The sequence below is a fragment of the Mandrillus leucophaeus genome, unplaced genomic scaffold (genome assembly GCF_000951045.1).
Source record: "Mandrillus leucophaeus isolate KB7577 unplaced genomic scaffold, Mleu.le_1.0 Scaffold85, whole genome shotgun sequence".
Lineage (NCBI taxonomy): Eukaryota > Metazoa > Chordata > Mammalia > Primates > Cercopithecidae > Mandrillus > Mandrillus leucophaeus.
In genome coordinates this window covers 649,714-662,571 of record NW_012109252.1, presented here as the reverse complement: position 1 = coordinate 662,571, position 12,858 = coordinate 649,714, and the positions used below count along the sequence as shown (strand labels likewise).

The 12,858-nt window shown below is 40.6% G+C and overlaps 1 protein-coding gene across 1 annotated transcript in view; it reads right to left on the bottom strand.

Annotated features, from left to right (window-relative positions):
• Positions 1 to 12,858, bottom strand: part of CSMD1 (CUB and Sushi multiple domains 1) — a 666,897-nt gene that overhangs the window by 270,192 nt on the left and 383,847 nt on the right. The window contains exon 27 of the mRNA XM_011968609.1: positions 3,823 to 3,927. Within this exon, the coding sequence (XP_011823999.1) occupies positions 3,823 to 3,927 (105 nt within the window). The remainder of the gene's footprint in view (positions 1 to 3,822; positions 3,928 to 12,858) is intronic.

Here is a 12,858-nt window from a genome sequence, read left to right as displayed (position 1 = left end):
CAGGTGAGGCCACCGTGCCTGGCTAATTTTGTAGTTTTTATAGAGATGAGGTTTTGCCATGTTGCCCAGGCTGGTCTTGAACTTCTGGGCTCAAGCAATCCACTCACCACAGCCTCCCAAAGTGCTTGGATTACAAGCGTAAGCCACCATGCCTGGCTTGGTGACCTCATTTCTAAAGGACAAACTCCCCTAGAAGAGACGAGACCCACATGCTATGTGTGCGGTGAAACAATGGGGAAAGGTGACCAGAAAAGAACCATCTCCTTAACGTGTGTCAACTGCTGCAAGTGGAGCCTGGGCCTTGTGTGGCTCTGGACCCAGATGCAAGGGGAGTCTGCCGTTCCATCCACAGGCCTCTATCAGGGGACTATAAGAAAGGCTGGGGGCACAGCTGGAGCCCAGAAAGAGCTCTCCCAGCCTCCAGTGCGGAGGCTCTGTTACGAGAGAGCTTGAAACACCATGCATGTCCCTGAAGCTTTGCTCTTAGGAAACACAAACCTTGAACTACTACAGGGGAGCAGCAAAACTAACTGTTTCAGGTTCTCATATTATACATAAAGTGACATAAGATTATTTGAAGGTAAGCTCTACTCTATAAAAGGTGTGTTTCAATCTCTAGGAGACCATGACAATATTAAAAAACCTTACCTAATAAGCCCATAGTAGGGATAACTGGGGCAATAAAAATAATTAATTACACCAAAAGCTGTCAGAGAATGTGGAAGAAATAATCAAAAAACAGATGGGGTAAATAGAAACACTCCAATCTTGGGGCCCGTGTGTTCGATCCTGTTGTTCCTCCCACCAGCTTCCACCAGATCAATACTGAGTTCAAAAATAGTCACTGTCACCTTCTTGCCCAGCAGTAAGATCCATCCTGTACACCTTGAGGTTAGGCTTTGTAATTTCCAGGATAAACCAATATTATCACTGTTCACACAGTTGCAATCTAAGATATTTGGATATGTGTTTTGTTTTGGTTTCATTGGTTTTCTTTAGAAGAGAACGCAGAGCAAGAGTGACACCTGTGTCAATTCTCCAATGTCCAGTTAAGTTAAATAACGTGAACAAAGACTAAATGGCTGCAGAATATATTGACAATGCAAAGGTGCTGATCTTTTTTGCTTTTTCTTGGATTCTGTAAGATCACAGAGAATCTAGATCGCATACATTAAACCAGACCTTCTGGGAATTGCTTTTGCTATCAATACTATTTTACAGCCCATCTTTCAAATATAAGTGTTTGGTGTTTGTTTGAGAAATTTCCACCAGTGTCCATGTGGATGTACTATGGTTAAGAGGGCCTAGTTTTCACTTCTGTATGAGAAAAGAACTCCTGAGATGGAAGTAGATGTAGATAAGCCTTCATGGCACAGGTTTTAGAACCAGGCAAACTTGATCCTCAGTACGGACTCACAAGCTCCTTGATTCTCCAGACAGTTTTCAGAGAGAACTGGTATCATCGTTTGTAAAACAGCCATCTGTACGTCACCTTCCTGATAGGGTAGTCTGGATACCTCGCAAGGTGCTCAGTAAATGGTATTTGTAATCAAATGCACTTTTCGTGCCTGCCTCTGCATGCCGTCTGTTTTTAACAGTGCGGCTAGGACCCAGGAAGGCTAAAAATGCTCTATGCTATGCTTCTTCATTTGGAAAAACTGAGCAGACTTCAAAAATATAGGGCAGTTTTAAGTACAAATAAGTAAAAAACGGTAACAAGTTTAGAGCAAGACCTGGCACAGAGTAAGTGCCTACTGTTTTTTCCATTTTTATTTCACGGACATAAACTCTGCTGAAAAATCTGAATTTAGAGATTTGTAGATTGGCAGTCCATATCTTAAACTAAATGCAAAAATATGTCAACAACTTTAAGATATCAGAAAAACTTTTGGTGATTTACATCAACAGTCCTTATACCATCTGACGCTAATTGTAGTAAGGTTAATTCTACAAATACTTTCTATAATCTCTATTTCAAATTCTGGCACGAAGAATAAGAACAGAGAAATGAGTTCCTCTTAATACTCGAATGGCATAAACTATCAGAATGGTGTTAGCATCAAAAACAACCACTTGAAAAAGAAAATAAATAAAAATGGAGCATTATGTTTAGCCCAATTTAAAAAATACATTAAATAATTAAACAAAAGCTTGGATTCTCAAAGTTCATCTGAATGAGAAATATGTTAGTCTCTCTTTTTAAATGAATGATATTGTCTCGGAAGAAAGAGAAATGTAGATAATTATACTGATGGGGCTGAAGCCCAGGTAAGTGCATATCTCACTGTATATAATAGTAAGCATAGATGAATTATTTCACTAGCACTTCTTTGCAAGACAAATGAATAAAAGCCCAGACGCTACAGGATAACTTTGAGAATAAGAGCGTTCATCAGTACTAACTCCTCTGAAACTATTAGTGAATTTTTAAATACTATCATAAATAAGGCTTATGTTTTTCTATCTACAGAGATTCACAAAGTATATCAAAGTAGCAGATTTTTCCAGACACATCCTACATAAGTAACATCCACAGGATCATTTTACACTGTCACTGAAGTAGTCCTATTCATATAAACTGAGATAAACTTGCATACAAATGCCCATAATAAGCAGGAAAATTTAACCAGAATGTGAAACAGCCCTGTGGTTTGTGCCTGGCTTAGAATATTTATCATCAGCTGGAAATCTGGCCTTTCAAAAATATGCATGCATTTACGTCCTCGCAAACGGTTTATCTCAATTCAAAAGATCACTTATTAAAGCTTATCCATGTATTTGCTTATTTGCAACTGCTTATTAAAGGAGATGAATATCAACGTTAAACATTTTTCGTACTTGAAAACAGGTCCTAAAATAAACCTTACTCATTGGAAATTCTTATTTCGCTTTTACAAGGTTTACCTACATAATCAAACGCCAAAAAAGATTTGTGAATTCGACCTTTGTCATTCCATTTATCAGACTATTAACTCAGTCTCACATCCATCTCTAAAAGGTTAGAGTCTACTGTGCGATGCCTTCTTCCAATTAAAATGAGTAATACGCAAATGCAGGCACCAGAGCAGCAGCTCTCTGCTGGTTCTTACTTTAACTGCCTTTGAGACTAGAAATAGAAGAGGCTTATGACCATAATCTAGGCAGAAAGTAGGACTGTCCACATTTTGGGGATGCTAATATGAGTATTTTTTAATAACTCATAAAAAACTAGTAATATTACAATGGTTCATTTTTGTGCTTTTTAATGCAAACAACCTGAAATTATAGCAGTTGTTGTATCTAATCACTCCAGATTCAGACTTATACGTTTACCCATTAATTTGTCTCTTGTAATATATATTTCTTTTTGTTTGTTTTTAAAATAGAGTGTCGCTCTGTCACCCAGGCTGGAGTGCAGTGGGGCAATCTTGGCTCACTGCAACCTCTGCCTCCCAGGTTCAAGTGATTCTCCTGCCTCAGCCTCTTAGGTAGCTGGGATTACAGGTGCCTGTCACCATGCCCGGTTAATTTTTTGTTTTGTATTAGTATTATTATTATTTTAGTAGAGATGGGGTTTCTCCATGTTGGACAGGCTGGTCTTGAACACCTGATCTCTGGTGATCCGTCCACCTCTGCCTCCCAACATGCTGTGATTACAGGCATGAGCCACCGCACCTGGCTTATGTATTTCATAGAGACAGTTTTCATAAGACTCAATTTCATGCAAGTCTTACACAGTTATAGAACAATATTTCACTGTTTAATAAGAGCATGATTTATTTTCTCTTTAAAAAATGACTCAGTATAACAGTGAAAGCTGTATGCAGAAAGAGTTGACCTTACTTTTGTATTCCAGGTGGAAACCAGCAGCTGCCACACTAATGTCCGATTGGAAATGCAGGTAGAGTTGGTTGGAAGTACTGTTCAGCAGTGCTGGTACCGTGGTGCCTAGAAGAAACAATGCAGATAGAATTTTAACACTACAAATACATTCACTTTTCTAAATACAAAATACATGAGGATACTTATTAGGCTTACAAATCTCTATAGTTTGTCTGACTGCCACATATTTAATCTGAGTATTGGTTTTATTATGTATTCAGCCATTCGATTTTTCTAGGTACAGTAAAAAGCCATTGTCTGCTCTGACCTGCTCAAGTCGATGTGACACCTTTCCCTTGTGCTTTCTATTGTACCATGAGGGTTTGTTTTGCATTGCTTTATCCATGTAATCTTCTGCTTATTAAATTTAGTTTTTTACTTGACATGAGCAGAAAAGACAGAAAAGTTCAACAGCCAAGTGTAATGAGGGTTGGAGGAGCAGTCGGACCAGGTGGATACTGATCTGAGATACCCTTCCGAAGACGTTGCTTTTGACCACGTATATATGCTCTTCCTGACCCCCTATGTGACTCATGCTGAGTAACGTTCCCCCTGGATCTGTTGATGATTTCAACTAAAGATGCATGAAAAGGAATATATAGGGCTATTTTGACACACCGATTTCTTTACTTAAAATGTTCCAGCCTGCATCACAGTGACTAACCGATTGGAAAGGGTGATACAGGTACTGAGGACCAGGGTGAGAAAGAAGTAATGATGCTGGCGGGTGCTGAGGAAAAGAAAATCGTTCATCACTCAGCAGTTTGAGATATTTTGGTGGAATGTATCATAATACGGAAAAATAACAGACAAGTTTAAGTCTCTTTTTCCTGATGTGTGTATGTTCAATACTCTGTAAAATCATTCTCTAAATTAGAAGTGTATACATACTCGATGTCAAAGAAATAGCCATTGTGTAAAACTCACTACAGTGTAGACAAATTATTCAAGTGAGCTACGTTGAGCATAGCACTGGTGTAAAGGGAGAAGTGATAATTTAAATAACAAAGCAAAGAAATAAGTTGATAATTATTCAAAACAGATCAACATTATTGAAAAGATAAGATTGCCTATCATCCTTAGCTCACCACTTAAATGATCCAATATTCCCCAACAGATTTTATTTTATTTTTTAGATGGAGTCTCACTCTGTCACCCAGACTGGAGTATAGTGGTGCCATCTTGGCTCACTGCAACTTCCGCCTCCAGGTTCAAGTGATTCTCCTGCCTCAGCTTCCTGAGTAGTTGAGATTACAGGCAGGCTCCACCATGTCCTGCTAAGTATTGTATTTTTAGTAGAGATGGGGTTTCACCATGTTGGCCAGGCTGGTCTCACATTCCTGACCTCAAGTGATCTGCTCACCTCGGCCTCCCAAAGTGCTGGGATTACAGGTGTGAGCCACTGTGTCCGGTCCCCAAGAGATTTGATCAGACCAATGACCCCAGGCAAGGACTCTGTCTCTTTATAAGAGGCTTTTTTTTTTTTTTTGTATTTTTAGTAGAGACAGAGTTTCATCGTGTTAGCCAGGATGGTCTCGATCTCCTGACCTTGTGATCCACCTGCCTCAGCCTCCCAAAGTGCTGGAATTACTTTGAGCCACCACGCCTAGCCTATAAGAGGCTTTTTAAACACTATGTGTGTCAAACTTAACGCCTAATCTATCTATCCCTGAAACATCAAGTAGGTCTCTAATGTTTCTTAACAGTACCATCGGCATTCATCCACGTCATCAGAGTCAAAGCTTCCTCCTTCTCCATGACCCCAAGCTGCCCTCCAATCAGTCATCAGGCCCTAACTGGCATGCTCTCTAAATATTTTCCCAAGTTATTTCACTTACTTCATATTATCTTCACAACAATCACCCCAGGGCAGGCAGCCTTACGTTAACCAGAATTAGTGCAATAATCTTCTAACTTGTTTTTTTGAGCCTGATCTTTTCCTAATTCAATGCATTCTCCATTCAGCAGCCAGAAAGCACTTTACAAATGTATATATGATGAGACATGTTACAATTCTCATAGATTCCTCATCATCTTAGGACCAAATTTCACAGTCCTTGATTTGGCTCCAAGACCCTGCGTGATCTGACTGCTGCTTGCTTTTCTAGCTTCTTATCATTACTTGGTTTTTCAGGATCATTTTTTCTTGCTTCAAGATGCTCCATATCATAGGCCTGGGATGTTCATTCCTTCTTCTTTTGATTCACTTTGACTTTCCTATTTCTATTCATTCAAATATAACCACTTATTTCCCAAACTAAGTCACCCACTCCATTTGATAAACATGGGTTTATCAGCCAGATAAACTACTAACCCATTTTCCAAACATACTAGTTATTCTCTGACTTCGTGCAAAGCAGAACCTTCCCTGATTAAGACAGAGCCTCAAAGACTTGAACCTCATCAAATCATTAAAGGCAATGAGCAGACCACCGGTGCCATGCCAAATATGACTGTTACAGCTTTAATCTGTCTTCCATTCTGCTCTTACCACATTCATCTCCTGCCACATTCATCTCCTGCCTGGGCTAACGCAATAGCCATCAACTGAGCTTCAGAATGGATATTTGCCTTCTTCTTATGCATTTGTTCTGCACACAAAATAATCTGCTTACAATTAAGTAACGCTTGCACATTTTATTTCTATACATGGGCATAAGATGTGTCTTTTAATGAAATTATAGGTCAACTTGATCTATACTGTGCTTTGAGAACTCATCCTATGGAGATGGGGAAATTTAATCTTTACCATGGCTGGGGATTCCTTTCCTGCCCCAGGATAGCCAACAGTCTCAGACTTTCGGGTCCCTGACTCCTTACTTCACATAAGCTCATTCTCCAACCTCACTTGGACCCTTGAATTTTAGCAGTTTCATGTTGTTGTGCACACCTTTGAAAGAATGCTCTTTGACAAGTCCCTGGTCCAAAATATAGCCTAAGTGCATCAGGCTACCACTTTGTTTTCAAGGCCCAGTCACATCCTTGTGGTCCTGCAAGGAATTCAATGATATCTTAATTTCCTAGAAGACACCCAGGTCTGGGAAGGGCCATCACTGTCCTCTTGTCAGTCACTTCAGCTCCTTCAACATCTGCCTTCACCACCATCCTCTCTGCTTTCCAAAGCTGAGCCCTTTGAAAGACTAACTCCAGGAGGGGGTCCACCCACAGGTATGAATACCTGTTGCTTTTAGACCCAAGGTATGAACACCTGGCTCTCTCCTGGAATGAGGCTGGGAAAAATACCAGTGGAATGAGATGAAATAAGCTCCCAGTAAAATACACTGCTCCAAATGCAAAGGCAGCTTCTGTCAGGTATAATCTGATGACACGGTAAGGACTTCTTCTTGGTCTTGGGCTAACAAACAGAATCTTCTGTTGGGCTTACAAAGGTTCACCATAGTTTAAACATGTGCCTTAAGGAGTAAACTTTGGCCAATCAGTACCGAAGCTGCTACTGCAGTGTGTTGGAAGAAAAACAGCGAGAAAGCAGAGAAAAGAGAACTCCACATGTTCTCCTTCTTAACGGCGTGCATGTGTGTTTGTGTGTGTGCACACACTTAGAGCCTTTTGAAGGTATAGAGTTCCTGCTTGAGATTTGGGGTCTATTCCTCCATCGGTTTTCCCTGGCTGCCAAGGTGGGTATTTTCTCTGGGAGGTGGGGTCATTTTAAACCTGAATCCTTAGTGCATAATTCACTGTAAGAACACTGTGTGTGTTGAATGACAAACACTTATGAAGTGTTTGCTGATATAACTCTTTTGCTTTTTGACCTTGATTTGATACACAGGCAGAGAGATAAGTAGACAGACAATAGACAGATACAAACATAATATTTTAACTAAAAAGTCATGGGGTCACAAACTATAAACCTCTCCTTGCTAATCACCTCAAAGATGTTGAAGAGAAGTTACTGTAAACTATGTAACAGGTAATGGAGGAAAGATGAGGGGTGGTTGCCAAGCGGATAACCTGGTGTGTCTCCAAAGAGAAAATTAATCTGCCTAAACTATACCTTCTCTCCTTTCCACGGCCTCTATAAGAAGCGAAGTGTTGGTTGTGCAACTGAAAACAGGGCACACCCAAAGCCTTGGAGAGAGACCAGTGAGGGAGGAGGAAGGAAGCAAGAAGTGGAAGGAGTGTCAGCTGCACTTGCTCATTGGCCCAACTCAGAGCCCTTTTTAGTATGAAGAAAAGGGACATCCACTAAAGCACTGATTTTTTTATCCGTTTTATTCAATTTCCATGATGTTTGTTGTCCTCTCACTATTGCATTACTTTTGTATTTTTGGACAATATTTGTAGAAAGAACAATATATTACTATAGATCTAATTTATCCAAATACATTTTCATTATATCATCTGCACTACTTTTTGACTGTTTTTACCTGTAATTTGGTATAATCAGTTACTTTTTCCACTCCATTAAATCAATTTAACTAACTATAAATCCTTTTAAAAACCATGTTTCTTCTTCACTTTCCACCTACCAATGACAGAAGCATCAGCTCAGTTTCACTTCTCATACAGTGTTTCATACTTGGTACAGTTTTTTCAATTGTACCCTCGTTGGGATGGGAGACTCCAGCTTTTACATTTTAAAATGTATTTAATGCCCTCCAGCCCCTAGCATAGTTATCTCCCATGCAGGTATTCCATACACAGTGTTTGACTTTTTTTTTTTTTTGAGACGGAGTCTCACTGTCACCAGGCTGGAGTGCAGTGGCATGATCTCGGCTCACTGCAACCTCTGTTCCCTAGTTCAAGTGATTCTCTTGCCTCAGCATCCTGAGTAGCTGGGATGACAGGCATGTGCCACCACGCCCAGCTAATTTTTGTATTTTTAGTAGAGATGGGGTTGCACCATGTTGGCCAGGATAGACTCGATCTCCTGACCTTGTGATCTGCCCACCTCGGCCTCCCAAAATTCTGGGATTACAGGCTTGAGCCACTGCGCCCGGCCTATTTGACTTTTTTGTTCATCTTCTCTGGACGTATTACAGTGGTATCAGAGAAACCTACTTCTTGCTTTAAAAAATTTTCCATAAGTTATTGGGGTACAGGTAGTTTATTTGGTTACATGAATAAACTCTTTAGTGGTGATTTGTGAGATGTTGGTGCACCCATCACCCAAGCAGTAGACGCTGCACCATATTTGTTGTCTTCTATTACTCACCCCCCTCCCACTCTTCCCCCTAAGTCCTGAAAGTCCATTATATCATTCTTACGCCTTTTCGTCCTCATAGCTTAGCTCTCACATATCTGTGAGAACGTACAATGTTTGGAGAAAAGCCTACTTCTGATGCCACTTACTTCTGCCACCCCTAGTCACTGAAAATGCTGCGGTATGCTCCAGTTCTATAAAGGAAAGGTAATCACCAGTCTTTTGTGTGTGAGTAACAAGTGCACTGTGCATTTGAAAGTGCTTTGTGAGTCCTCGGGCCCCTCTAACAGTGATTGTTAATTCAGCAAGCAGGTCTGTGAATGACAGCCCTGTTTGCACTCCTGTTATGAAAAAGAATCATTTGCTATCCTGTGAATAATGTGGGATCTGGGTGCCCTGGTGGCACACAGGAGAAGCGGGAACCCACCAGCCAGGGGCGGCTGGGAGCACGATGCTGGGCTGGGCACCCAGGCACAGCTGCAGAGGGCACTTTCCTGCAGCAGCTTCCACATTGGGATCTTCTCAGAACGGCCTATAAGAAGCAGCTTATGCCCCTGCACAAAATGCAACGGAGTGATTTATTTAAACGGTGCCATAGGCAGAATGTTTTTGATCATATAGTTTTACCGTGGCCTGGATAGAACAATACATAACAAAGGAAAAAGAAACTGTATGATAGTCCCTGAAGGTTCTCCTCTCAGCACGGTGATATTTACCTCTCTTTAATATTGTCAGCCACAAAGTTGTATTTATTTTGTTCTATTTTATTCATTTATACTTTATAACCTATTTCCAAAAAATGACGTTAAGTGGCTTCCGATAAAATACCCACATACATATGTTTGTCCAAATAGAAATAAAATACTAAAACATTGAATGATGGACATCAATTATTTTTTCTGAAATATGTACCTCTTATGACTACTCACTCTTGTTTGTATTCAATACCTAACTTTGTAAATGGTTTAATATCTCCTTTATAAACATTTTTAAAATATCATAATTACAGAACAGTTTAAATGTTGATAACGCTTTAACACATTCAAACTTTATGGCTGACTTGTCATTTCTCCATATAAAATGTTTTTAAAAAATTCATTCTAAACTTTAGAAAGAAATAATTTCTAACTTACAGAAAAGTTGCAAGTGTAGCATAATAAAACTGAAACATCTACTATTTCTCTATAGATAGAATTGTTAAGTCTATCTCTATTGTGTATGTATAAAATTATTTTATTCTAAATGATTTATGAGCAAGTTACAAGCATGATGACTCATTTCTCATAAAAATCCAGTGTCCACTTTTTTAAAACAAAACAGTTCTCTAAATCAAAAACGTAACATAGATACGACATGTCATCCGCTGACCTCCTTTAAATTCCATCCATCTGCCCTCAGGGCTTGGAGAGGACAGGACTCTACTGGAATCACTCAGGGCATCCTGGGTTAAACCCTCTGTTTTCTTTAGTCTGGAAGAGTATTCTGGTCTTTCCCTGTCTTTCATGAACTTAACACTTTTGAAAAAAAAAATAAGCAAGTTCTTTTGTGGGATTATTTTTGTTTTAAGTAGCGTTTGTCTGATGCTCTGTATGATTATATGAGGCCATGCATTTGGGGCGAGAATAGAAAGTGGGGTGCTGCATTCTTCCGAGGGCTTCTTACTGCTGAGCTCCCGCGGTGGGAGGGGGCTGGCCCCACGCGGGCTCACAGATGCTGATTCCAGCATCGCTTCCCGATGCCGCTCAGCATGACTGTGAATTCATATTAACTGCTTGCCATCAGCTGTGGTTGGAATATGTATGCCACAGCTATTGCAACGTGACACAATAATTCGAACTGCTGCTGCTGCTCCTTCTTCCTTCTTCCTTCTTCTTTCTTCCTCCTTCCTCCTTCCGCCTTCCCCCTTCTCCTTCTTCTTTTTGTTTTTGAGAGTGAGTTTCTCAGTATACCAATGCATACAACAGCCCATTCTTGACGATCTTGTGTCACTTGGTGAGAGAGGTGTCTGTAAAACCCCTCCACGCTGAAGGCACCTTTTTACTCCTTGTTAGAACTTAGGATTCACAGCGGAGAGGCACGAGGATGATGAGAGTCCTGTTTCTCATCAACACTTCACCCACTAACTTGTTGTGCCCTGACATTCCAGCCTGAGCCCATTATGAAAAGGCCTGCCAGACAATGACATTCACCCTTCTCCACGTATGAGCTGGCATTCTGCAGCCACGGAAAGCTTTAATTTTCATTCATTTTATGAGTTCATTAATCTAATTTTGTCAGTATAAAGTTACAAATTTCTATGTTTGTTGTTGTTGCTGTTGTTGTAGAGACAGGTCTCCCTCTGTCACTCAGGCTGGAGGGCAGTGGTGCGTTCACAGCTCACTGCAGCCTTGAACTCTTGGGCTCAAGCCATCCTCCCACCTCAGCCTCCTGAGTAGCTGGGACTACAGATGCACACCACCGACTCAGCTCATTTTTTTTTATTTTTGTAGAGATGAGGTCTTGCTATGTCGCCGAGACTGGTCTCAAACTTCCGGCCTCAAGTCATCCTTCCACCTTGGCTTCCCAAAGTGCTGGGATTATACGCGTGAGCCGCCACGCCAGATCATAAAGGTCTATTTCATACAAAATGGTTTGTCTCGATGTATTCCTACCACAGCTTGGTAGTCAGTATTTCTCCAAGAAATGCTGTTTCCTTTAATGGGAGAATGGTGTTTAGAAGGGTAGTTAGAAAGCAGAATTTGGGTGCTACTGGGCTGTTGTTTATACCTCTTAAAAGACAGAGGTAGAAAATAAAATATGTACATACACACATACACACTGTATTTATGTCTATAGCTATATATATATACTAAAACCAAGCGTTCACCCCAATATCCCTAATTCAAACCATGCATTCACCTCAATATCCCTAATTCAAATCCAATGCAAACAGGCCCATCCTAGCCTTCGTCATTTCCATTTTCGCATTCATTCTACCCCTGACAACATGAACAGGAACTGTGAGCAAATCCTGTTTGTGCACAAAGAGCCACTTATTCTTCACACTTCCAGATGCCTGGCCCAGAGTGAAGAAAGAAAAGATGCACAGCCAGAAGGAAAAGGAAGTTCTGCTTTCTAAATTGGAACAAATGCCATGTAGCCCTCAAAAGAAAAGGAGGCTGGGCTTTGGAAAACTTGTGTGGGGTGAACACACGAAACCTGAGGCCGGTGTTTGCTTTGCTATTTTCTTCATTAGACCTTGGGCCTTACGACTTGTAGTACGCAGGAAGGGAGTGACGTATTGAGAGAGAACAGAACTATAAAGTTGACCTCCAAAAATTGCGAACCAAAAGGTTGCAGAGGCAAAGAAGGATGGAAGGCCCTCTTAGATACCTGGTCTCAGTTGAAAAGGAAAGAGAACAACGGGGTCTGCTTGGACTGTTATTAGGAGAACAGAGGCAAAAGAGAGACTAGAAATAATGATTTTAGGCCAGGCACAGTGGCTCATGCCTGTAATCCCAGCACTTTGGGAGGCAGAGGCAAGTGGATCACCTGAGGTCAGGAGTTCGAGACCAGCCTCACCAACATGAAGAAACCCTGTCTCTACTAAAAACACAAAATTAGCCAGGTGTGGCAGCACATGCCTATAATACCAGTTACGTGGGAGGCTGAAGCAGGAGAATTGCTTGAACCTGGGAGGCAGAGGTTGCAGTGAGCTGAGACCATGCCATTGCACTCCAACTTGGGCAACAAGAGCGAAACTCCGTCTCATTAAAAAAATCTAAAAGATATATAATAAATAATATATAAATGTAATACATATTATATATTTATATATTATACATTAATATATTGTA